The 25,515-nt window shown below is 41.6% G+C and overlaps 1 protein-coding gene across 10 annotated transcripts in view; it reads right to left on the bottom strand.

Annotated features, from left to right (window-relative positions):
• The window catches only part of cacna1g (calcium channel, voltage-dependent, T type, alpha 1G subunit), a 332,915-nt gene that overhangs the window by 144,937 nt on the left and 162,463 nt on the right, over window positions 1–25,515 (bottom strand). For all 10 annotated transcript variants that reach the window (XM_080872626.1, XM_080872635.1, XM_080872629.1 and 7 more), the window contains exon 6: window positions 866–1,025. In XM_080872626.1, coding sequence (XP_080728752.1) covers window positions 866–1,025 — 160 coding nt within the window. The remainder of the gene's footprint in view (window positions 1–865; window positions 1,026–25,515) is intronic.

The following is a 25,515-nucleotide window of genomic DNA, read 5'->3' as shown; positions in this document are numbered from 1 at the left end:
ACAGGGTTTAAATCAGCAACACTCACCTCATTTCTTCCATTCTCTACAAATCTAGACAGATAAGAGGTTGGGAATACTGACGACTGATAGCTCTTTCTTGTTGAGTATAAATATCCATTATTAACCTGTAAATAACTGATTATTAATCTGTATCGTTTACGATTTGTTTCGATCAATTTAAAATATTCATATTAAATATTTTAGTGTCTATTGATGTTAATTTTGCAGATTGAAAAATGAGATCTGTCTATTAAAGATTTAATAGAAAGCTTGGCTATTTGTCTGGGTCAAAACTATTCATTTTTTAACAATTAATTGTACTACTACTGTGACATTTGCATAATAAGAGTTGGTGGTTTAAATTCTTAATTGTGCTAATGCAAGTGTGGCTGCATAAAGTCTACTAGCAGTCAATTAGTTACACTTCTTGTTCTCACTATAGTCTCATCTTTGCATGTAGTTGAACAATTTTCAGCCTGTAGAAGGAGGATATATCATTACCATTTTTAGCTAGCTAAAAGGGCTTATTTGGCACTGAAGGTAAAGTAAAATCTAATGCAGGTTGTGGTATTGTTCTCTATACAGGAATTGTTTGATTGTTGGTTTTCTCTGCATTACTGTAGAGTCTTTTCCTTAACAACACAAAATGCCTTTAAGCGACTGTTGCTGTGATTTGGCACTATATAAATACAATTGCATTGAATGGAATTTGGACAAGAAAGTACCAAATGTGTCGAACACCTTGAGAGAACCGTTGTTGTGATTTTGTGCTATATAAATGAAATTTAACTGAATTAAATAGAACTGAATTGAATATAGACAATGCATACATGAGTACAGTAGAGATGGAAAGCATGGTACTCACAAGGAGAAGTTGTCTTCGACGAAGCAGCGGTTTCTGAGCAGGCCAGACCACAGCTGGACACCCACTATGCCAAATATGAAGAAGACGAAGAAGCACAGCAGCAGTACATTACCCAGCATAGGCAAGGTGTCCAGCAGCAGGGTCACAAGGATACGCATACCTGAGAGAAGAGACAAAGCAAAGGTCAAACATCTGTGCAGCACATAGTAGATCCATATAGCTGCATTGTGTGGATCAGGTCTGTTTGAATGGAGAATCCAAGCACTTTCAGTTAAAGAGGCACTGCAGAACGTTTTTCATCGCTGCATATATCCTAGTCAAACAAGTACCATTCACACTAAATGCTGCATAAATCCTGTTTTAACAGACCTGCAGGGACAAGTGCAAAATTTTGTGTTTTATTCATCTGATGAAATGACACACTTTCCAGCAGATGCCGAAGTAGCTTTTTTCAGTTTAATGAAAATGAAACAAAAATGATGAATCACAGAAATAACAGCCTGTTACATGTCATAATCTAGTAAATATAGCCGCTCTGCGCTTTATGTTTTATACTACCAAAACAGGGCTTATTAAAGGACTGTCAAAACACGGTCATTCATTTTAGGAGACGAAGTACAGTGCTGTGGGTCACTCGTAAACAATATGGGGCCCTTGACAAACAGAAATGATTCAGTGTGTCAGTTTCTCAGGATGAAATTTTTCGCCAGTAAAAAGGTTTTCAGGAAATTGAAATGAACAACTGTAGACCGCCATGTATAGCAGAATTTAATTTTGCCCATCCATTTTTTTAATATATAAAGCACTGCTAATAATGACTTATAAATGGCATGGTGCACTGACAGGACCGATAGCTTTTGTTTTAGTTTTTAGGCTTTTTCCACATTTTTGATGTGAAAAACATAAAGAACTGGGATGGAGGTGGGTTGCAAAGAGGCTTGCAGATGTACAGCAATGTTGGGCAAGCTAAAGCAGCCAATAACTCTTGTTAGAGTTTCCATAGAAAGGTATCAGCAGAGCCAGATTGATCTTGTTCTGCCTGAACTGACTCTATGCTCAACAAAATTAACATCATGCAGTTTGACACATAGCTAGCTACTGCCTTTTTATTCCACACATTGTTTATGTTTGCTCTTTTGACAGAATCTAATCACTACATGGCCCACAGTACAACTCGAACACAACGTCTGTTCACAGTAGTATCCGATGATTGTTAATAAAACACTAACTAGGCATTATAGACACTAATATATAGTGTATACACACTACAGTAAGCCCTAATTGGTCCAACACCAGATTGCCAATGTGACAGTGACAATGTCTTTCCAAATTTAGCGAGATGCTATTTAGAAGTGGTGCAAACCAACAGCATGTATTGATCATCAGTGAAATATGTCAAAGTTTCTGCTGCTGAAAAGTACTGTAAGTGCTATAACTGTCCACGATGACACTGGTGTAGCAAAAATCCAAAGTGACATCCCAGTCAGAGCCCCGGACGGCATAAATGCTTAGTAGTTACTAGAAACCTGTCATTTCACTGTGTTGGTGTGCTTAGCAACACCCTTTTAAAATAATGTTTAAAAATATATTTGGAGAAGACACAATGGTACTGAGTCAAGCGGAAGTAGTTAGCAGTCTGTGAAAGTACCAGCAGGACTCCTACAGTTTGTTCTGAATTAAAGCCACAGTAAAAGACCTGCTTTATTGCCTTTCATACAGTACATCTCTAAATCTGTCTGCTCTGGACAGTGTTCCCTCATGTTTCTGACAACACACACACTTCCTACCGCCTACACACTCCCTCTGCTAACTCTGGCTCTGTCCCTCAGATTTTGATTTGATTTTCACATTGATTTTCTCACTAGCTGTATACTATCCAACCATCTGTTAATCTATCTTACCTAACCTTGTTCAGTTCTCTCTTGTTTTTGCCAATGTGTAATCTCTATTCTCCATCACACTGCTTTGGTTTCCCCTTTTCCCCTCTGTGTCTTTAGTTCCACCTCTGCCTGCCCATCTCTCTGTCTCTCTCTCTCCTTCTCTGGCTGTGTTTTTGAGTCAGGCGTTAATAATGAGGATCATTTTCCTGATCAGGGGTTTTCTGGGTAATTGGATAGGCCGAATCGAAGCCTGCCATTGCAATGGCAGAACTCATTTGATGGCACTGAGGAACAGAGGGCAGAAGGGAAGGACACTGAGTCAATGGAAAGGGCACCAAATAGGCAGAGGGTGGGAAAACGAGATATATGAAATCAAAGGGTTATCTGGTCCCATTAAAAGAAACCAAGGCACTGAGCTCATTAGTTTATTTGGGGGATGCTTTCAAAAGGGCAGGTGCGGATTTGATAAAAGAAAATGTTACAATTTGTTTACTTATAGACACCCTGTAAAAACATGCTAATTTTAAGACTCCCAGACCATTTTAAGACTCCCAGACCAAATAAACGGCTTTGAGGGGCTGGTTAAATCAGTGAGAGGGGCAGCAACAGAAGAGAAATTTTTACAAAACCGTCGGTAATATCCTATCATCCCAAGGAACCGCCGCAGTTCTCTCCTGGTGGTTGGTTGGGGGAACTCCCTAATCGCAATGACTTTGGCATCTGCAGGGCGCACTTGCCCTAGACCAACTTGCTGGCCAAGGTAGAGGACACTGCCTCTAGCGAAATCACATTTGGCAAGGTTCAAAGTGAGAGACGCACTGTCTAGGCTAATGAAGACTTCTTTTAATGTAGCTATGTGGGTGGACCAGTCACTGCTATACACAACAATGTCATCTAAGTATGCTCGGCAGTTAGGGATGTTTCCCAACACTTTGTTAACCAGTCTCTGAAACGTTGCAGGGGCATTGCACATGCCAAAAGGCATAACCGTATACTGCAGGAAGTGGTCAGGGGTGACAAAAGCTGAAATCTCAGATGCTTGCTGTGTCAAAGGCACTTGCCAATACCCTTTTAACATATCGAGTTTAGTGATGTATTTTGCAGGCCCTATTTCATCAATGCAGTCATCGATAAGGGGTAAGGGATGTGCATCGGGTACAGTGACAGAGTTCACCTTTCGGAAGTCTGTACAGAATCTTGGGCTTCCATCTGACTTAGTGTCTAAGAGACATGGTGAACTCCAAGAGCTGGAGCTTGGCACTGCAAATCCATTCTGAAGAAGATACTCAACTTCCTGTTTTATGATTTCCCTCTTTGCAGGACTAACCCGATAAGCGCGCTGTTTGCTTGGTGTAGGGTTAGTGAGCACCACATCATGTTTTATGACAGTGGTTTGAGACGGGATATCACTGAACAGAGATGGGAATCCCGATATGAGTGTTATAATATCATTGCTCTGTTCAGCAGGAAGGTGGGACAGGTATTGTGTTAGGGTTGACAATATCACAGAATTACCTAGTCGAGCACTTTGAGGCTCAGCACCTCGTAACACCAACCCATCTTCCTCTGGAGTAATCTCCACCTTGGTCACCGAAGCCATCGGAGACGTAACCACTTGCTCTTGGACCACAGATGGCACAGCTGAAGGTTCACGAGAGTTGTACAGCTTCATCATGTTGACATGACACACCCGAGTGGGACGTCTGCGATCCGGGGTCTGAATAATGTAGTTAGTCTTGCTGAGTTTTCTCTCGACGACATAAGGACCAGAGAACCTAACGGAGAGAGAGGAGCCGGGCACCGGAAGGAGAAGGAGCACTCTGTCACCTGGCAGAAATGAACGGTCAACAGCCCGCTGATCAAAGTGTCTCTTCATTTTCGCTTGTGACGTGGCTAATACGTTCCTGGTTAAGGAATAAGCCCTCTTCAACCTGTCATTCAGTGTCTTGACGTACTCTGGAAGGCTTTTGGTGTTGTCAACCGGTGTAGCCAGCCTCTCTTTAAAAACCTTCAAAGGACCCCTCATCTCACGCCCAAACACAAGCTTACTGGGACTAAATCCCAGAGATTCTTGGGTTGCTTCCCGACAGGCAAATAAAACAAGTGGAACACTTTCATCCCAGTCCCGTTGGGAACTATAACAGTGTTTCCTTAACATAGACTTCAAAGTCTGATGAAACCTCTCTAGTGCCCCCTGACTTTCAGGATGGTAAGAACTCGAGGTTATGTGTTCAATGCCTAATGTTTTCAGGGCTTGGGCAAACACTCTAGACTTAAAGTTAGTGCCTTGGTCTGTTTGCACAACCTTAGGCAGACCAAAGGTTGAAAAGAATCTCAACAGTGCTTTGACAACAATCTGAGCTGTTATTCTCCGTAGTGGGATTGCCTCGGGAAACCTGGTCGAAACGCACATGATCGTCAACAGGAACTGGTTTCCAGTTTTAGCTTTAGGTAGAGGCCCCACACAGTCAACAATCACTTTTTGAAATGGCTCCTCTATTACTGGGATAGGACAGAGAGGAGCGGGGGGGATTACTTGGTTTGGCTTGCCGGTCATTTGGCATGCATGGCAAGTACGGCAGTGTTGCACAACATCAGATTTCAGTCCGGGCCAGAAGAAATGTTTCAGAATTCTGGTGTATGTTTTATTAACCCCCAAATGTCCTGACCATGGATGGTCATGTGCTAAGGACAGTACCTGGGTACGATAAGCAGTAGGTACCACCACCTGATATACTGCAGACCAGTCAGCGTCTTCCGAGACCTCACTTGTCCATCTGCGCATCAGAAGACCTTTGTCAGAGAAGTAAGCCAGCTTTTTCCCTTTGGCATCCTGTTGACTGAGAGTGGAGGAATGACACTTGGACAGGGTTATATCATTTTTCTGTGCAATAATGAACTCCTCTCGGGAGACTGGCAAATCCAGAACTGGTTGTTTTTTGTCGGCAGGTGGAACTGTGGCCTGAACCTTAGATCCAGAGGTAAAGTTAATCACGTCACCAACGGGATCTGACTTCATGAAGGAATCGGCCAAGTCAGGACCATACTTTTTTGTCTGGGCCCTCGTAACTACACAAGCTGGAAAGATGGCAGGCTGGTCTTGGGCTGAGTCAGAATCCCCGCTCAGCTCGGGTCTGTCTAACACTTCAGGAATGGGTATGACCTTGCCTCCAGCAAGGTCATTACCTAGGATGAAGTCAATGCCTGGTATGGGCAACGCAGAACGAATAGCCACTTTAACAACTCCGCTGACTAATGAAGACTGAATGTGAATAGTGTGCAAAGGGGCAGATACAAATCCGAGTTCTACTCCCTGGACAATAACACTGGACTGGCAAAATGACTCCTCAGAAAACGGTAAGACGTTTTCTCTAATGATGGACTGAGAGGCCCCTGTATCTCTCAGTATTTTTACTGGTTGTTGATCATTTGGATTCCCAGTCAGCGAAACCACTCCCTCTAGAATGAATGGTTTGAAACAGGAGTCAGGGTGGTTAGTGTTTGGTTGAAATACCCTCCCAGTCTCTGTGGCTTTAATCAATCTCACCCCTTTTGGTTGCGAGGATAGTTGCTGTTTACGCTTTAATGCCTGACATTCTGCGATGAGATGACCCCTCTTGTGGCAATAAAAGCATTCACGCTCACCGTGGGGAGGCGAGGGCACCCTCACTGGCCTCACTGGCCTCGCAGCAGAGCAACTAGACTCAAGCCGTGCTGAGCGCAAGGCTGTGGGCCTATCTGGATGGGAAACAGGGGTAAAAACATTCTTATGAGTTAACACAAACTCATCGGCCAACACAGCTGCTTTGGACATTGACGTCACCTTCTGTTCGTTTAAGAACATTATGAGCCTCTCAGGTAATGAATTTTTAAAATCCTCCAGTAGCATTAACTCACGCAGCGAGTCATACTCATCCCCAACTCCGTTAGCAGCGCACCATTTATCAAAAAGAGCCCCTTTTTCATGTGCAAACTCCACATATGTTTGACTGCTGGACTTCTTATGGTTCCTAAATTTCTGTCTGTAGGCCTCAGGTACCAGTTCGTAGGCACGTACAATTGTTTCCTTCAACACGTCGTATTTCATGCTTTGCTCTAGCGAAAGTGAAGCTACTACCTCCTGAGCTTTGCCCACTAATTTACACTGAAGTAATTCACAGATCACAACCCTTTAGTTTTCCTCTCCAAGATGTATAATCACAACCAGCGGCTTATGCATTGGTCACTGATTATTCAGAATTATACCCTCACAATCCATCACAAAAAAGGTTCAGAAAACATTGTAGCAGACGCACTCTCCCGTGCTGTTTAGAGAGGTTACCAAACCCTAAGTTTGGTTTTTGAAGGGTGAGAGTGTTACGTGCCAAGGGGTGTGGCTTTGCTTTTGTGCTCTGTTTTGTGTTCTATTCATCTTTCAGGCGTCAGGCCTCCTCTGTTTGGCCAGTTCGAAGTTGATTGGCAGGTGTCTATTGGCTGGACTGGGCCCAGTTGGCCAATCACACTCCAAGGAACACTACAAATGAGCCGCTCCCTGGCCAGCTGGGGGCTGCTGGCTTCTGCTTTGACAAACATTTGCGAACAGGCATCTTTATGTTGTGTGTGGTGGGAGGCTGGACAGGTAAGCCGGGGTACCCTATACACTGGTTGTAGATTTTACTCTGTTAGTCACACTAGGTTATGCGGTTGATGCCACCCTTGTATGTTTTCACTGACTTTTATCGAGTAGCTAGGTAGGCCTTTTGTTTTGCATTTTTCTTTCAGTTAGGCTAGGCCCTGGAAGCTACCGACCTCTTTTTGTTTTATTACTTTCTTTGATTTGGATCAACCGCCCAGTCCTCCTCCCCCCCACCTTTTCTCTGTTGTTAAGATTGACTGTCCAACCATTAAATTCTGCCTGATACCTAACTGCTATGTGGTCTTCCTCCTTCATTGATTGTGGTTGTCCAGTGTTGCTGTCTCCTTCCTACCTTTGCCTCCGCCATGGTGGGGGGGGGGGACGTAACAAAGACTTTTAAAACATTTTGGTATCATTTTGAATGAAATTGTACCTTGGTTGGTAGGTAGGTAGGTAGGTAGGTAGGTAGGTAGGTAGATGGATAGATACGATAGATAGATACGATAGATAGATACGATAGATAGATACGATAGATTTCCCATTACAGTTTTGTGTTTAATCACTTTGTGTTTTTTTGCAAATCCTTGATTCCACTTTGTGCTTTTTTAATGTTGCCTCAATTTCAGGCCACACCAGCATCCCATCAGTTATTTACTCTCTCAAGTATACAATGCTGTAGTTTCCCTTTGTCATTATCAGAATATTCATTTCTAGCCAAAGTTTCCATACCTCATTCAAATTGTACATAATCTTCCTTTTTTCCTGTGCATTGTGCTTTGGTTTTGTCATGTATTCGTTTTCACACGTGCCTTGTTGTCTAAACTGACTTGCCACCTGCGTATGACCACAAATATTTTATTTTGGATTTGACTCAGCCTCCTGGTAGCAGCATAGCGTCCTGCTGGCTTTATATCAGTTTTGGCACATTATTGCCACCTTGTAAATTGGACTGTGGATTATAGTGTTGTCTGATCCAAAACGGCATGGATGCAGCTGCATTGTGTGATCTAAATGTGCATAGAAATTAAAATAGCATTATTTTGGTCTACAATGCTAAAAGTATTTAAAACCCCAAATATATGAATGTAAGAACATTTTATAATTTTTAAAGACTAGTGCCAGTTTTCAGGACATTTCAGGATGATGAACCATCTTGTTCTTTAATAAGTAATGAATTAATAAAATGTCAACATTTCAGCAAACTCATTTAAAATTTGGGCCAGTGATATTTTCATAGTGAATTTTAGGTATGTAAGAATCTCCCTTCTTTAAAAAACTGCAGTGTTTTACCATTAAGAACTGACCATACAGATAAAAAAAAATCAAAGCAAAATAATTCAGTTAGTTGATTTCAAATTTTATCTATACAGCGCCAAACAACAACAACAGTTGCCTCAAGGCGCTTTATATTGTGAGGTAAAAACCCAGCAATAACACAAAGAACTCTCCAAATTTCTCTGCTCGCTTGAAATACTTGTAAAGATCCTGAAACCTAAATGTTTTAATCTGAACCGGACGAGTGAGATGAGAAGGCTGTCAGGAGTCTATCCCAGCTACCAGAGGGTGAGAGGCGGGATACACCCTGGACAGGTTGTCAGTTCTATCATGTGATGTTATTTATGGGTCCTTAATAACATACTACGACAATGCAGTTTACAAGACAACACATTACTTGTTTACACTCTGCCTGCTCGGATCTGGTTGTTATGTTTGTGCCGTTCCAAAACTTCCAAACTTTCCTCTAGCAGATAAACTAGTCAACATCAACACTTACAGCATGATTGAAGGGTGTTTCTTCCATCTCTGCTTTACTTTTTAAATTTGTCTTTATTAGCTGTGATGAATGTGGATACCAGTATATTGGCAAACAGCTAACATTAAGTTATAATATTGAGAAAGTTAGAATATTTCTCTGCTGAGAAATCAGTTGGGCTCTACTTCAAAATATTAAAGGGTAATCAGAAAAAATGAGCAATTTCCAAGTTAAAATCCCATCAGATGTGTTAGGAGCAAAAAAAAAAATGGGAATATGAGATGAAATGAAAAACAAACTAGTGAATCAAAGTGGGTTTCCCTTGACATCTTCATGGTTCTTTTTTTAAATATACATATATCAGGAATACTTTAAAGTGTGATTTGGAGGAGATCCACTGTCAGAATACACAGTAAAGTCTTTGCTTGTGTCCATATCCGCTAAAATCTCCTCTGGTCTGGAGTGAAAGTGCATGCATTTACCATTCCTGTTTTAAAGTTGGCGAAATTTCATCCTTTTCATGTTTAGACGACTGCGCCATCTGAGACTGACACAGCAAACTGCATCAGAAACTTTTCATATCTTCAGCTCTGAGTTTGTTTTTCGTTTCAGTTTTTTTTTGTTTAATCGGGTGCACACTGACAGATTTTATTTTTTTTCCCGTGTTGACAGATGGGAGGAAATCCAAGAAGGAGTTTGCGGACTTTCTCAGATCTGGAGAACAAAATGAGCCACAGCCCGTCAAGAGAGGCAGGGGGAGAAATGAAGGGAGGAGAGGAGCAAAGGTAAGGCACAAGAGAATGAGTGACAGTGCTGAACATTTGCAGGATAACTTGCGTGTTTCGCAGACACTGGAGAAAAATCCAGGAGCTGTGAAATCCAGCTAAAATTGAAAAGTGACAGCAGAGAAAGCCTGGAAACTTGAATGGTACTTGAAAAGCACGGTTCCGTTTGTGTAATAGCTGCCACATTACACACTGGACGCGGTAGCAGCATAAATAGCATTTACCATCACGGCGCAAGATGAGAGGCGTAAAGAAATTATCTGCGATGCTCCACTCATCGTGCAAGTTATTAAATACGGCTCTGCAGGGCTGTTTACAAGAGAAACATCCTGTCATGATTCAAGGGAAGCGATCCAGTGCAGGGAGTTATGTAAAAATGAAGGCATGACTCACTGCCTGTGGCCATTTGTAGCCACTTGCCCTTTGGTGGGAGACACCTTCATCACGACTGCCTGAACTGCCTGAAAATATACGGATTCATTCAGAGGTGTGAGGGCCCATACGCTCTGAGAGACCCGAGTCAAAAGGTAAATCTACCCCGTGTTTCCCTGTGTTTGGTCATTGCAGACACACACACACACACACACACACACACACACACACACACAGTGCACATTAAGCAGCGACTCCTTCATGTGATCGCTCTCAGAGAGTAATGTGCTGAGCTGTGAGGATGCTGCTTAGCTGTGCCTGAGTTAGCAACAGCAGCTGGGATTAGTGTCCAGACAATGACGGGCTTCATATGCTGTGATTCAGAGCAGCAGTACTACACATCTGCATCTGAGATTTCTATAACTGACACAGCTCAGACTTACACACCCACAAGACTTGTTATCATCATTATTTTAACAGACCTTCGTGGGATTCTGTGAAGTGGATAAATGTGTGAAAGTATAATGGTTACAACATTGAAAAATGCTGGAAGATAAATATCAATAATGTTAAAAACAAAAATTTAATATGTTCATTTTGAAATGCCCTCATTTACATTTAGAGTCATCATGTGGAAATATGTTTGTAAAGCACACACATGCGCACACAAATAAAAACATTGTTACAATTATTTACTTAACTACTTCAAATTACATTGTCCTGCAGATTTGCAGGTAGCTTGTCCAAATGGTGTTGTTCTGTTCCAGCAGAGTTTATGTAATCATCTTTTTAGAAGTCCATACAGTTCCCATCATAGCAGGACAGGTATGAAAAGGTAATGTAGTTACAACTGAACATTTTGCACTGAGACTGATAGGTGATATTAGCTAAAAAGGGTCAATAACTTCAATGAGTGGAAACAAAACTAGTCTAGTAGTGAGTTTTAATCAATCAGTTATTGCTAACATGACAAGATACATAGACGTTACTAACCAAGCATTCATCCAGCTATAAAGTGGCTATATTTGTCAGAACCCCGTGCAGTACCAGTTATGATAGATTAAATATGTAATATATAGCAGTGCTTTTGTTTGTTTGTTATTTTGCTTTTTGCATATTCATATAATCTATTGTATAATTGTACATGCTTGTGCTGCATTCACAGTGAGGCTCATTATTTCCAAGAAACTAAATGTTGTCTTGGAGTTATGAAAGAGCTACGTGAACTCGGTTATTTCAATTGGAGAGAAAAAACCACCAAAAGACAAAAAGACTGTTCATAGAAGAAGGACGTACCATCATGATGTCACTGGTTTCTAAACACTGCATTTTGAAGTCAATGTTTTGGCACCTAGTTAGAAAGCATGTGTTCTCAATTTTCAGTAACAAAAAAAATCAACTTAAATGAAGAAAACTTTATCTGTATCTTTGAAAATTACATTTGGGGACTTGTTTTCAGAGCTAGCCTCAAGTGGTCACGAAGGGAACCGCAGCTTCGGGCACTTTGGGTTCTCACATACAGTGAGAGTGCAACACATTACAACACATTCATCACATTAACCATCTTAGAATTGCTGTAGTCATCGGCAAACATATTAATGTTATTCAAGTACGGTATGTGAAGGGTTTTTCTTTTCTCTCTTTCTTTCTTTTTTTAAAATATAGTCTAAATATGTCCGGAGTATGATCAAAACCAGAAGAGTCTCAGAGCTGGTACGCCTGTAATGGCTGAACATTAAAGAAGTCAGCTTTGAGCGATTGGTATTTGGAACAGGCGTGATGGCAGTTAGGAAGCAATTTAGCCAGAAGTAAGACGACATAAAGTATTTGAAGTGGCAACAGTTTGTTTTGCAGAGTGCTATTGTGAGAGGAGTATAAATCAGGGCATTAAACAATACATCGTCTGGATCAGAGCCATTCATGAGAGTAACTTGTTAAACAGTGACAGACGCGAGCATGAATCTCTTAAGAAGAACCTCTGTTTATGTCCGAGGTAAGACAATCAATCCACCAAGCCTCTCCCAACCTCTACAGTGTGCTCATTCCAAGTGATCGACATTTCATATTCAATAACAATCATCTCCTCCTCCGCCTGTGTGCCCTCTCCAACCTCGCCGTGGGCAGCCAATCCATTCCAACACGGCTGGCAGGCGGGTTGCTGCGTGTGATCGGGGGAGCCATCTGTTAGCAGGCAGATTAGGTCTGCTTCCTCTGCTCTGCTGTCCAGGTCCAGCTCCGGCCCAGCCAGCTTTGTAATCTGTGTACTGTGAACTAATGGGCTTTCTGAGTCGAGGGGCAGCATACACCTGCGTCTCTTCTTATTTGCTCCGAGTGGACGGCAACAAGCTCGCTGTAAGCGACTCCAGACAGAGATGATTGCATGTCCCCAAAATGAAAATAATCCTCTGTGTAAGTGAGTCATGAGACTCATAGCCAGAGTCCATGTGGAAAAAAATGAAACCCGATGAAGAGAACGGGCTTAGAACTGAACTTTTGTAATCATCGGAATTTTTTTTTGTATTGACCAGTGGATACAAAATTATGAGAAACAGACACTGAAAAAAAAATCTAAATTAGTTTACTCACATAGTTTTATGCTTATGATTATTCTACATACTGAGTCAGACTGATCCATTTTCCACAACGGGCCTTCCATACAAACAAACCCACATGGGCATAGCTGTGCAAATGCAGATAAACAAATCCCTAAATTAAAGATACACAATTTATATGAGTGAGTGAGTGCAATATACATATATAAACACACCGATCAGGCTTAACTTTATGACCACTGGCAGGTTAAATGAATAACACTGATTATCTTTTCATCTTGGCTATCAGGTGATAGCGAGTGAGGTATATAAGGAACCAGGCGAGCAAGCAGGAAAGATTAGTATTTGAGCGAGTTTGACATGGGCCAAAATTTGATGGTTTGTAGGTTGTTCCTGGTCAAAGTGGTCAAAGGAAGAAACAGCAGCCAGTCTGCAGCCAATCCTCACTGATGCACAGGGTGAGTGAAGGCTGGCCCATGTAGCTGAACGTGTCAGTGCACCACAAGTTGTTGTGTACAGGGCTGCATGGTCACATACCAGTCAGGATACTGGATCCTGTCCACAATGGGCACGTGAGCTGGACTGGACAGAACCGGACTACCAAGCAATGGAAGAAAGTAGCCTGCTTGGACAAATCATGTTTCCGAAATGTTACTTTGACATGTACCACCAGCTAAGCATCGTTGACCACATACACCCTTTCATGGAAACAGTATACCCCGATGGCTGCGACCTCTTTCAGCAGGATAATGCTCCCAGCCACAAATCAGAAATGTCTCAAAAATGGTTTGAGGTATTGATTGGACTACGAATTCCTCAGATCTCAGCCCAATATTTATATGTATTTATTTGAAGATGGTTTAACTTGATTGGATACTATTTTTCTTCTTTGTACTACCCCTTTTTCACCATTTCATCTGCAATAGACTCCGGCCCAGCTGTGAGGCTAGTTGGATAAGCTTGAAGGAACGATTGGATGTGATAAATGATGCCCTAGACTCCATCATTCACTCAAACAAATGATGACTTAAAAAGGAACATTTTTCCACCTTTTTACACATCTACTTGTTCACTTGCACTTACCCCTGCATCAAATCTCTTTGGCAAAACACAGCTGTGGGGTGATGATTGTGCGTGCTTTCGTCTTCTGCTTATCTGGGAATATTCCAGCTGATCAAAGACCTGAACTTCAAGCCTTTAGAAACTGTGGCAGCTTAAAACCTTGAAAATGACTTGGGACCGAAAATTCAAGTAAAACACAATCTCTTCTGTCTTTAGGCAAGGAAATATCACTCGCCCGCCAACAGCTGCTGGGGGTGTTCTTGTCATAATAAGATTCGCCTAAAAAGAGCTTTTTGTTTTTTACAGCAAAAGATTGACAGCGGAGAGCAAGGATTACGCTGTGACATTCTTTACTTTCATCCTCTGGCAAACAACTTCCTCTTCTGAACTCTTTCTAACCTTATCAGCGTGTTATTACTTCAGCTCTCCTCTTTAAACAAGGAGCCCTCCGGATCAAACCCGTCCCCTGACTCATCCAGGCTCTCCCTCTTGTATTTACATCACAATAAAACAGCAAAAGTCAGGGGGTGACTTAGGCCTTTCTATAAAACCCTTCTCCCAACATCTTAGGGAAGAATAGACGCTAGGACGTTCTTGTGAGCTCTTTAATTACAGTACTGTGGCTTGGCAAACAATGTGCCATAAGAGGAGGGTGAGGAGGAGGGTGAGGAGGAGGAGGCATGGTCGTGCTGGGAGCTGCGAGGTTGATAATGTTCCTGTGTTGCTGTTGCCTTTAGGGCGTATCTGGGTGGAATTACAAGACAGTGTGCATGAACCTGGTACAGCTCAAACACCAAGCCTAACAGAGCGTGGAGAACAGGATGAAACACTACGTATTATTGATGCATGGGTAGAAATAACAGCTTGCATGTGCATGCACTGCAGGTTCGCGAGTGTGTGAGAAAGTGAGGAAAATGTGTACGAGCTCTACCTGTGCATATGTGTGGGCTAGTTTGATAAGGCTCTGGGGAAAAGGGCACATGAGGCAGCTCAACAATCAGCAAGTGCCTGAGGGCTATTAATCAGTCTCATTAAGACAGGGATGGGTAAGAGTGTGTGTCTTGTGATAATCAACTATTGACTGCTGCCTCCAGCTTATCAATCGCTCAAATGTGGCGTACTCGCAGCAGCCAAAAGTTTCATCGAGACTCACCGAGTCTGGGAGGAATGCAAAAGTTTTATCTTGTTACGTCTGCTCATTTGCAAGCCTGAGGCATAAAACCACCTTTGCCCTCCAACCTGACGCAATCTATTCGGTTTCTTAAGTTACCCATGAATTATTGCCTCATTTAAAGACACAATCGGATGAACTAAGCTTTGGCAAAAGTTCAGTAAGATCAACACATTCTCATTCCTAACTTATCTTCATTTAACGCACTGAGTGCATATTTAATGTTAGTTTGCAATGTGCAGGGTAGTCCTCCAGAATACTATCTCGCTAGATGAGGAAGTATAAAAAACAAAATCACGTCCACGTTAGGAGGGATGGCAGCAACTTTGACCTTTAGTTTTCAGACTGTTTCGGGTAGGTTCAATCAAAACGACTTGATTAGGTTTAATAAAAGCTTATGATTAAAATAGGAACAGATTAAAAGTCAAATACTGCTCCTACAGTAAGTTTAAGAATGGTTTCTGTAAAGTACAAACCTCGGACGGTACCTGTAACTTGTCTCATGATGTTTTTGGCATTTTTTGTTGTGTTAAGCTTCAGAATGATTCGGCTTTGTTTTGCTTGTTAAATTAAGGGTACGTGTGTAAAATCTCACCACTAGATGTCAGATTGCAGTCAACTGAATTCTTACTCCTCCTACTTCAAGTGCACAATGCTAGCTATGGTGGCCGCTGTAGGTGTCCACGTCTCATCACCCTGGAAATGGCTGTAAAACTGACTGACTAATATGGGAGTTTGATATCAGTCAATGATTTGGTGAAGCTCACTTCTGTCCCATGACACCTATACTGAGGCGAGTTGTTGAGGATATCCTGAACTTTTCTGTCAATGCTGCTGTTAGCAGCTATTAGCCGGCAAGTCGATCTAACCTTGTTGGACTCGGGCTCTTTGACTACATCCTCTCATCATATGAGAGTTTATTCACAAATTGTTTTTCAGAGCCGGCACATTAGCTGGCATAATGTTAGCTTATAACTACCTGTTGTTGTTCTCACTTCTCTGGAGAAGTTGTAATTACAACAATACTGGGAATTAATAATTATGTTTATGCGCATTTAAGGTTAAGTGGCTTAATTCCAGGTTAATAAGAATCAGTGTATATTTATGTGTACAACATTGTGTTTGTCTATTAAATAACCTTAAATTCTATTCACAGTACCTTTACATTTATTATGATATTATCAAAATGTCTGTGTCCATTTGTGACATAAAATAGGGCTAATACATGACTTTGGGTCACCTGGGTTACATCACTGGTCCTAAAAATGCATCTCATAAAGACAAAAAGTATATATGGGGATTCTGATCATAATATCCAGAAACCTAGTTGTCCTATGATGCAAACCTTAAATGTCTTTGTCTGTCAGTTCCCACACCTTTTTTGTTCCCATACTTTTTAAAACGCGCTTTAAAATGCACGTTTAAATTCATAGTGTCCCGATGGTATCACCACTCGGTATTTTTTCTGACTTCCTCTGCAGCTACAATCACTTTCAAAGGCTATGTTGTACGCCACATGTCTACTACACTGTCATGTATTCATAAACCCAGTGGAGTTCCTCTTTAATCCCAGCAGCTGCTGTTCGGAATTAAGAACTTGCCGATAACCACGGTGGGAAAATTCATTAAAACCAAAACCAAATAAGGAATTACAATTTCAGTTGGCGGGTAAGTCTACTAGGAACTTTGGTAGATGAGAATCCATCATGCTGGATTCCTTTTCTATTCTGAAAATACTGCGTGTTGCATAGTAAAATAAGCGTGAACTAAAGCCTGAGGATAAAAAAGGATTTTTTTCCCCTTCCCTGCATAACAATGGCACCTTTACGCCTATAAACACAAGGCAGGAAAAATTACATTTCAGCATTCTAGTTAGTATTCTAGCTTTCAGTGCCTCAAGGTCTGTAACTAAAACCTATTAATGCAGCTCTCTTCAATTTGAATTTTGTAGCAGCTGACTCGAGGATACAACAGTAGCATTTGCTGATAGTATATATTTAAATATTAAAGAATGTGGTTATTAAATAGTTACTAGAAGCACCTTTTGCCTTGAATATCTTGAAGAAAGCCGGGGATGCTCCTCTGTCACCCAAGAAAACACTGTATTCTGGACACAAGAGCACCCAGTAACTCCGTTTGAATACTACACAGAGGTATGTCACTGGCTGTCATGTCTGCCTTGATTTAGCCAATGACAGGCTGGTACAAGGTCCCTGCGGACTGGTACTGGACGTGAGGGTAATAGCCAATCAGATGGCAGACGGTGGGTGGTGATATGGTGGTGACACAGTCTGGGATTTTTGTTTTTTTGTTGGCAGCCAGCGGATGGAGCCTGCGAAATGTATCTGTCACTTCCACTGGCAGGACTGCCATGTTAGCGCATCAATCATTGCCAGAGTGCCGGACGTGGACACCGGCCCAGGAACAATGTGCTCGTTAACAGGAGTGTGAAGATGTGCGCGTGTCTGTGTTTTAGGATGAGCTTCAGCCTTCTGTTCCAATATGGACTCAAGGTAAGACAAAGAAAAAAGTCCAAAAAGACCCGCGAGGGGCTCCGGATAACAACAAGGAGGAATGTGAACTCTTAACAGTTTATACATTTGCTGAGCCAGGTTCAGATGACTTACATTCTTGGCAGCAGTGGACTAATAGCAACAAGAAATTTAAATACAAGGCTGGAGATGGAAAGTTTTTACCATATTAGCAAAAGGTGCTGACCTGTAAGTGCTTGCATATAAGCCATCAGCTGAGGTGTGCAGACACGTGTCACCTGCAGGTTTAGTTACGTTTACATTTTTGATATATTGAAATATACAACTGACAATTAAAACTAGAGAGTCATCACAGATAGATGGATAGATAAAGAGATCTATTGAGTATGGTGACCCATTTCCCTTGTTCTCCAGTAGCAGAGATATACCATTTCCATTTCAACATAGCAAACTGCAACCCTGTCTACACATTATATACCCATCCATACTAAATAGCAATGACAGTATTGGTGATTTGAAACTTTGCTGGTGCTAAATAAAATACCTTTTCCTACACAACACCTACATTGCATAGAGCTGATGCTCACTGCATTAGAGTAATTGCTGTTAATGTGCCAAATGGCTTTCTTTCAACCTGTGGAGTGGTCAGCTGCTCTACACCTGAGCCCAGAATGCTGGCTAATCACTTAGAAACATGAGCATTTAATGTTCATGCATAAGCAGCTCTTCAGCCCAATTCACACTGGATTTGAATAACCCCTGGTTGATTGCAACATATTCACACCATGTTAACAGATTTACTAAGGAAACTCTCTTCATAATGCTAATTGTGAGGCACAGATGGAACAGCGGAAATACACTGGCCTAGATGCATCTCTGTGCACACAGTGGACGAAAGAGAGACACCAGGGAGTTTATTTCCCGCCAAAACTCCTTCTTGAAGCAATCATGCCACTCGGCCTGCAGGCACTCGTATTTCAGCGGTTGTTTTCAAGCACTAAATTAACTTGAATTTCGGTGGTCACCAGGACACTAAAATTGCAAATATTGAATCAACAGTCAAGTCGACTAAAAATCACAATAGAAAGGTTACTAGTTTGATAGAAGATAATGTTCTTAAAAGCCTTTTTTCCCTCTTGGTAGATATTTTTCCCCAATGTAACTTGATACATCTCTCTTTTGTCTCTGAGAGCACTGAATCACCGTTAACTTCATTCATGTAAAGTACTGTCCATAAGTCTTAAGTTACCCAGTATTTCTTTGTGTTTCATTAGGCAAGTGGGAAAAAGATTAATTTACTGAAATGCCCGAGTTTGTAAAACACAAGAGTTTGTAAGTCAATATTTAGTATGACCATCTTTGTAGCTCAACACAGCCTGAACTCTCTGATAAAAGTTTTCGTTCAATTTCTTTAAGTAGACTTCAGGAAGTTCTGCGGGCTTCCTGAAGCTTTTGAACAATGGCTTCTTGACAGCCACCCTTCTACTGAGACCATTTCTGATGACGCCCCACCGAACAGTAGGTGGCTCAACTGAAGTCCCATTTGCATCTCTGAGATCCTGTGTCAGGTCTTTGATGGATTTGTTCCTATTTCTTATGGAAATGACTTTCAGATACCATTCATCTTTTATAGATAGTTTTTGCCACTTCTTCGTTTGTGCCCCAGAAAAAGAAGGGCAATTTCCTCAAATTTCTAAAAACACACTATATTCCATGCTGAGATATACTGTACCAAGTTTTCAGCTAATAGCTCTTTGGGAATCACCTTGTTGGTGCAAGAACACTATTTCATGCTTGTCCAACTGTGTTATCCTTGGCATTTTTCATAGATTCAGCTAAAGAAATGGGAACAAATTGTGTTGCTTCTAGCAACAAAGTGCCTGCAGATGCTATTTAAAATGGGTTCGCTGCTAAGTTGTTTATTATGTATAGACACAAAAATGATTCATCCCTTAAGTAAGGTGCCAGTTTATACTTTAGTGATTCTTAGGCAAGTGTTAAGTGACTTAAAAATATAATAAAATAATTGCCTGCCAATAAGTCAAATATACCACTTGTCCCCCCTCCCAAATAAGGTAGTAAAATCAGAACAAAATATCAGATACCATATTTAGACAAGATATTCGGTGTTGGTGTCTGCTTTGGTGTTAATGAAATTAGCACCAATCCCCAAAATATGAATGATTTCACAGGTTAAGGCAAATTACATTTTTTCCCTCTTCATCTTTTCTGACTGCTTTTTTTTTTTTTTTACTAATTTTGCATGTGGCTATGGTCACTGTCACTACTGGTAACATGAGGAGATACTGGGAGCCTGCAGAGGTTGCATAGGTAGTCCAACTTGTCCAGGGTGTTATCTCAATACATGCTATTGGCAGGTTTCCTATGTTTCCCAGCACAGTCTCAATAGCATGAAAAATATTCCAGGAGAGACACAGTTACTCTAGGAGAGCTGGACAAGTCCTTAACCCATCAGCAGGACTGGTATCTATTCTTTTGTAGAGCACTACAAAAATGTTCTCCAGCACGTCATTGGTGTAAACAATCAGAAAAAGACTTCAAGAGGGTGGCTCGAGGGCCCTACATTCTCTAGTGGGACCTTTGCTTGCTGTTCGGCATCATCCTGATTGGCATTCGTGATAGAATATCAGAATTAGCAGGTCCACGTGTTGGACCTGTCACATCTGCTTACCCGGAGCACATGTGACAGACATGAAAGTAGGGCTGGGCGATATGACCCAAAATTCATATCTCGATATTTTTTAGCTGGATGGCGATATAAGATATATATCTGGATTTTTTTTTTTTAAAGCCATAAGTTAAGAACAAAAAGAGAGTTCCTAGTCACACTGTCCCAGATGTCACACGGGCACTTTTATTTACATACAGCGTAGATGTACATGAAGAAATTACTCAAAAATAAATTATCAGCATTTATTAAATAATCATGGTCCATAAATAAAAGAAAACAATGTTGTTTTTGTGCATAACAAAAAGCTCACAATTGTGCAGTCAAAATGTAAACTAATAGACGCTGAGCATAATAACAAAGAGACAGATTTCACAGCTGCACCACGTCTCTGAACAGGTGCCATTTGTGGTCCTTATCCGGTTGTTCAGTCTGACGTCACTAGCCGTGTCTGGGTCTAAACTCCGCTGCAGGTCCATATATCAAACGATCACTATGGGATTACTGAGAGTTGAAAAACTGTCTAAAGTCTTTCATCTTTAATAAAATGATCAGCGTTCTGCTCTACCAGGTGTAACAATTGAGTTTAACATCCAGGCATCCATGAAAACGGAATTTATGACATTTAACGGAGTTAGAAGTTAGCAGGGAGTTAGCTCGCTAGCTTCTATCTAAATACAATATAGCATGTCCTGACTGTGGGGTTTTGGAAACAAATTAAAACGTACAGCTCTGCTATCACTTCCAGCATAAATGAAGACAGAAAACTAAACAGCAGTGACGTTTGTAGGGTTACTGAAGTTGGGCTAGCTGGTATATAATGATGTGCTACGTGACCGCTAGCGACACAGCTATGTTAGCATAATATAAACAAGCTAACTTTTTTTCCACTCGATAAAAGTTAATGTGAGTGTTCTCGGTGGTCAGGAACAAATGTAATCGCATGGCAGGATGCTGTAAAAGGACCAAACTTCAGCCAGGAGAACAACTGAGATAATCCATCCACAATACGAGGTTAGTCATTCATATACTGCTGCATGGGCTGGGCTGTAGTTACATCGTAAGGTTTTAAAAACTGAGCTTAAATAAATGATTAGCGGTAATAAAAGCCGAGGGAGGTCAACAGTGATCACTGACTGTTTTAGGAGCTTTTTGAGATCAAATAGAAGAAAATACATAACATTAAACATGTTAACAACACAAAAGCCATATTAAACGCAGACTACTTTAGACCCGGAAGTAGGATTCGTCGCGTCATCACTGAACAACCGGATACACACACAGTACGTATCACTCCGCGAGGCTCCTCCTCGGTAGCCGTAATCCTCCGACAATCCATCAAGCGGTGCAGCTCTGTAGCTTAGCAAAGTCATAATAAAAAATTTTTTGACAGATTGCTGAGCGCTGTGTACCACATAAAATCGGTTCGCGGTCAGTAAGCACAACCAGAATTCATACATAAGGCGCACTGTCGATTTTTGAGAAAATGAAACGATTTTAGGCCGTGCAGCCCCTCCGGGCTGCATGTCGTTAGCGCGGTTAGCTCGCTAGCGCGGTTAGCTCGCTAACACGTTGACGCCGTCCAGCCCCATGCACGGTAACTCGCTAACGGAGATTTTCCGCTTTCATCTTGTCATTGCCTGCAGGTGAAGCTATGGGGGATGGGGAGTTGTGTTCAGTGAAGGAGAGGCGAGGCCGAGTAACGTTGCGTAGAGACAAAAGTGGACGAAAGAGAGGCAAACCTGCGGCTCCACAAATATAATTATAACGTAACATAGACTATATCGATATAAACGATATTGTCACATCTTATATCTCGTATGAAAATATATCGATATTTTTAAAAAACTCGATATATCGCCCAGCCTTACATGAAAGGGTCTGGAGAAGCCATGAACAACATTATGCTGCCTGTAACGTTAGTCACAGTGAGCAGTTTGGTGGTAGGTCAGTGATGGTCTGCCATTAGATATCAGAATAAAATCCCTGCACCAACTGTCAGGTCTGATGCTAGGTCAGTGGGTCCTGGCTTCCTCCTGGTTCATGACTGTACTCATCCTCATGTGGCAAGAGTACGCAGGCAGCTCCTGGAGGATGAAGGAACTGATACCTTTAACCTGTCCCACGCTCTCCTGACCTAAATCTAAGAGAACACTCCTGAGACATTATCTAGTCCATCTGAAGCCACCAGGCTGCACCTCAAACTATCCACGAACTCAGTGATGCCCTGGTCCAGATCTGGGGGGTTTCCCCAGTACGTCATCTCGTTAGGAACATTCCCCAACATTGCCAGGCATTCAAACAAGCAGGTGGTAGCCATACAAACTACTGAGTACTATTTTCAGTTGATGCAATGAAATTCCAGCAGAACTGACCGGCCTGCTTCATCATATTTGCGCTTTGATTTTCAGGGTGTCTTTGACTTCAGCCTTAACGATAATACCAATCTCCATCAAACAGTTTGGTATCCTTTCACTCCTAACACCTTACCCAGGCTGTATAAGTATTGATATCCAGCATGATCTGATGACTTTTCTAAGTGTTTTTTTAATATGCTTGAGCACTGTATATCAATAATAAATTATATAATTAATTATGTGGACAGAGCTGCTTTTGCATGTATGACTCAAAGCCACATCACCTCTTTTAAAATGTGGCAAATGCGCCAATTAGGCAAGTCAAATTCTTTTATCAACTTGGTGAACTTTCAAATGTCAAACTGCAGCTTTGGCCTTTGTATCACTGTAGACTAATGAAACTGGGGAAAAACAGAAATGGGAAAAAGCCTCATACTCTAAAACCTCTCTATCATCTAGGACATGAATGGCCAACATCAAAAAACTGGAGAACCCACGTGTTCAGATTCAATTCAGTTTACCTCCAAATAGCCCGAGCTACACAACAAACATCCCCACCCAGAGTCATGATGAATGCTGCAAGTTTCTCCACAAGATCTGATTAGACAGCAAAAAAGCTAAAACGGAGGCAGAAGACAGATAGAAGCCACACCAAAGGCATCCCCCCCACCACCCGCCCCATCACTACCACCAGTACAAATCTACCCAATGACATTTTCCCCACAGGGCCAGAGTCAGACCAAATCATCCGCACATGAATGCCACTATTAGTTCCATGATTAGGGTGAGGGATGGTTGGATGCCTAATGAGCGAGTCAGTGTGAGTAACTGTGCACTCTCTTAGTGTGTGTGTGTTGCATATGAGGGGTAATGAGCAAGGGTGAACCCCCCGCAATGGCTTTGATTGACAAGAGAGTGAGATTATACAAGGGGCTTAAGAGTGTCATCGGCTGGGGGAATGGGTGAGGAAGGGGGTTGATATCCCATTCATGCACCGACATGGGGTAAACACCTGCACACACACACACTGAAACACATTGCGATGAAATGATTCTGAGAGAAGCCAATGACATAATTAGGATCTGTATCTAAAATGAAAGCATTGCAGGTGCTGATATCAAGTTAAGAAGGAAGGCACCAAGTGGACTGCTGGGGTACTATAGAAATCCTTATGATTTATTTAAACCTTAATGTGTGCACTGGAAATTCAATCTGCACTGATTAAACAGTAATGAAGACCGATGGAATAGAAGGGGAAGGGAACAGGGGGCACTCTTTCTGGGGAGGGTGTGAGAGTAAGTATGAGATGGGCGAGGATGCGAGACAGGGCGAGTGACTGAGGGATTCGTGGAGGGTAATGAACAAGTGTGACAGTCAGTCTGAACTACAGTCCTTTAATAGAAGTTGGTGAATTGGAAAATTGCTTATAAATCTGTCAGAGACCAAAACTGTTTGGATGGGGAGAATAGCAAAACACAGAGACGCTGAAGGTGTCCAACCGTGGATCAACTTGCCTCTGACCTACATACCGCCATTGTGGAGGAACTGAACCTGCATGACCAACAATTATAGCAAGCAACATTACAGGCAAATAGACCCAATATAAGATATAAGATAAGATAAAACCATATGGCTAATATCTTTGGCTATCAAGCCTAGTTCATCACGAGAACCAAAATACTGCTTGCTGGCCATTGGGAAGCAAGCAGTATCCATTTTTGGATGTGCCTTTTGATTTCTATTTACAGGACTCCTCAGCATCAGTTCAAATCAGTTTTATTTATTTTACTATAATGTACAGACTCTACTATAATGCAGAGAAAACCCCAACAGTCAGACAACCACCTATGAGCAAACACTTGGCGATGGTAGGAAGGAAAAACTCCCTTTTAACAGGAAGAAACCTGGAAGAATCAGGCTCAGGGAAAGGCAACCATCTGCTGCAACAGCTTAGGGTGAGGGGAGACAGGGTCAGGGCAAAAGGGATACTAATTTTAATGCACAGGATAGTTGTTAGCTGTTTTTCAGCATGCTTCAAGGGGAATCAAGAGAACACAACTGAGTGGTCCGACTTAGTGATTTGATTTTAGCTGTCTGCTAAGCATCAAGTCTGCTAAAACAACTTTAACTTCAACTTTAGCCTCAACAAGATTGAAAGAGGTGAATTACAAAAAAATACAAAGGTCACTCTTTGCTGTTTTTGCTCTCTTGATTTGAAGCATACTGAAAAACAGCTAATAGCAAACAAGAGCCTAAGGAGTGAATGTAAAAAAAAAATACTGCTATGTAGTTATTATAGAGATCAAAACAACACATGAACAATTTTTTTGTTGGCATTAGGCTAATTTCTTAGCAGAAGTTAGCCATTTTAACATGAAAGACTGTGGGGATTTAGTCACTCTTGGAGCCAGCCTCAAGTGGCCATTGGCGCTTTTCCATGCCGGCTTCATTTTTCAGCCCTGCAGGTTGGTTGGCTGCTTGGTCAAACTATGATATGGTGTCTGTTGCACACATGGGTTCCTGCTTTTGCATGCAATTTAAAAAAAAAGAAAGAAAGAAAGAAAAAGGAAAAATGCCAAGCGCATTTAAAATTGGACCTGACTGTTTTGGCCCAATGAAAGGAGCGATACTGAGATATCAAAGGAAGCAAAACAATTAGTGTGCTGAATGTGTTTTTGAATGTTTCCATACTGTCTGTGTGATATTTTTGTCAGAGCACAGCCGCTTGAACCTCACAGACTGGACGATTATCTGTGTTCTCACCCTGCGCTTGCACCGCCACCATCTACTTTTTAATAATAACTGAAATTGGCCTAAAGCTATTCCCAGACTAAAAGTTGGGCAACCTGGCCTGACTTTTAGAAAACAAGGAGAGGAAGCCTAAAATTGCAAAAGGACGGAGTGTATGAGGGTCTGGGATGT

The sequence above is a fragment of the Rhamphochromis sp. 'chilingali' genome (assembly GCF_963969265.1).
Source record: "Rhamphochromis sp. 'chilingali' genome assembly, chromosome: 22".
NCBI lineage: Eukaryota > Metazoa > Chordata > Actinopteri > Cichliformes > Cichlidae > Rhamphochromis > Rhamphochromis sp. 'chilingali'.
Note: the sequence above shows the minus strand (reverse complement) of the source record. Positions and strands in the feature narration are given on the sequence as shown.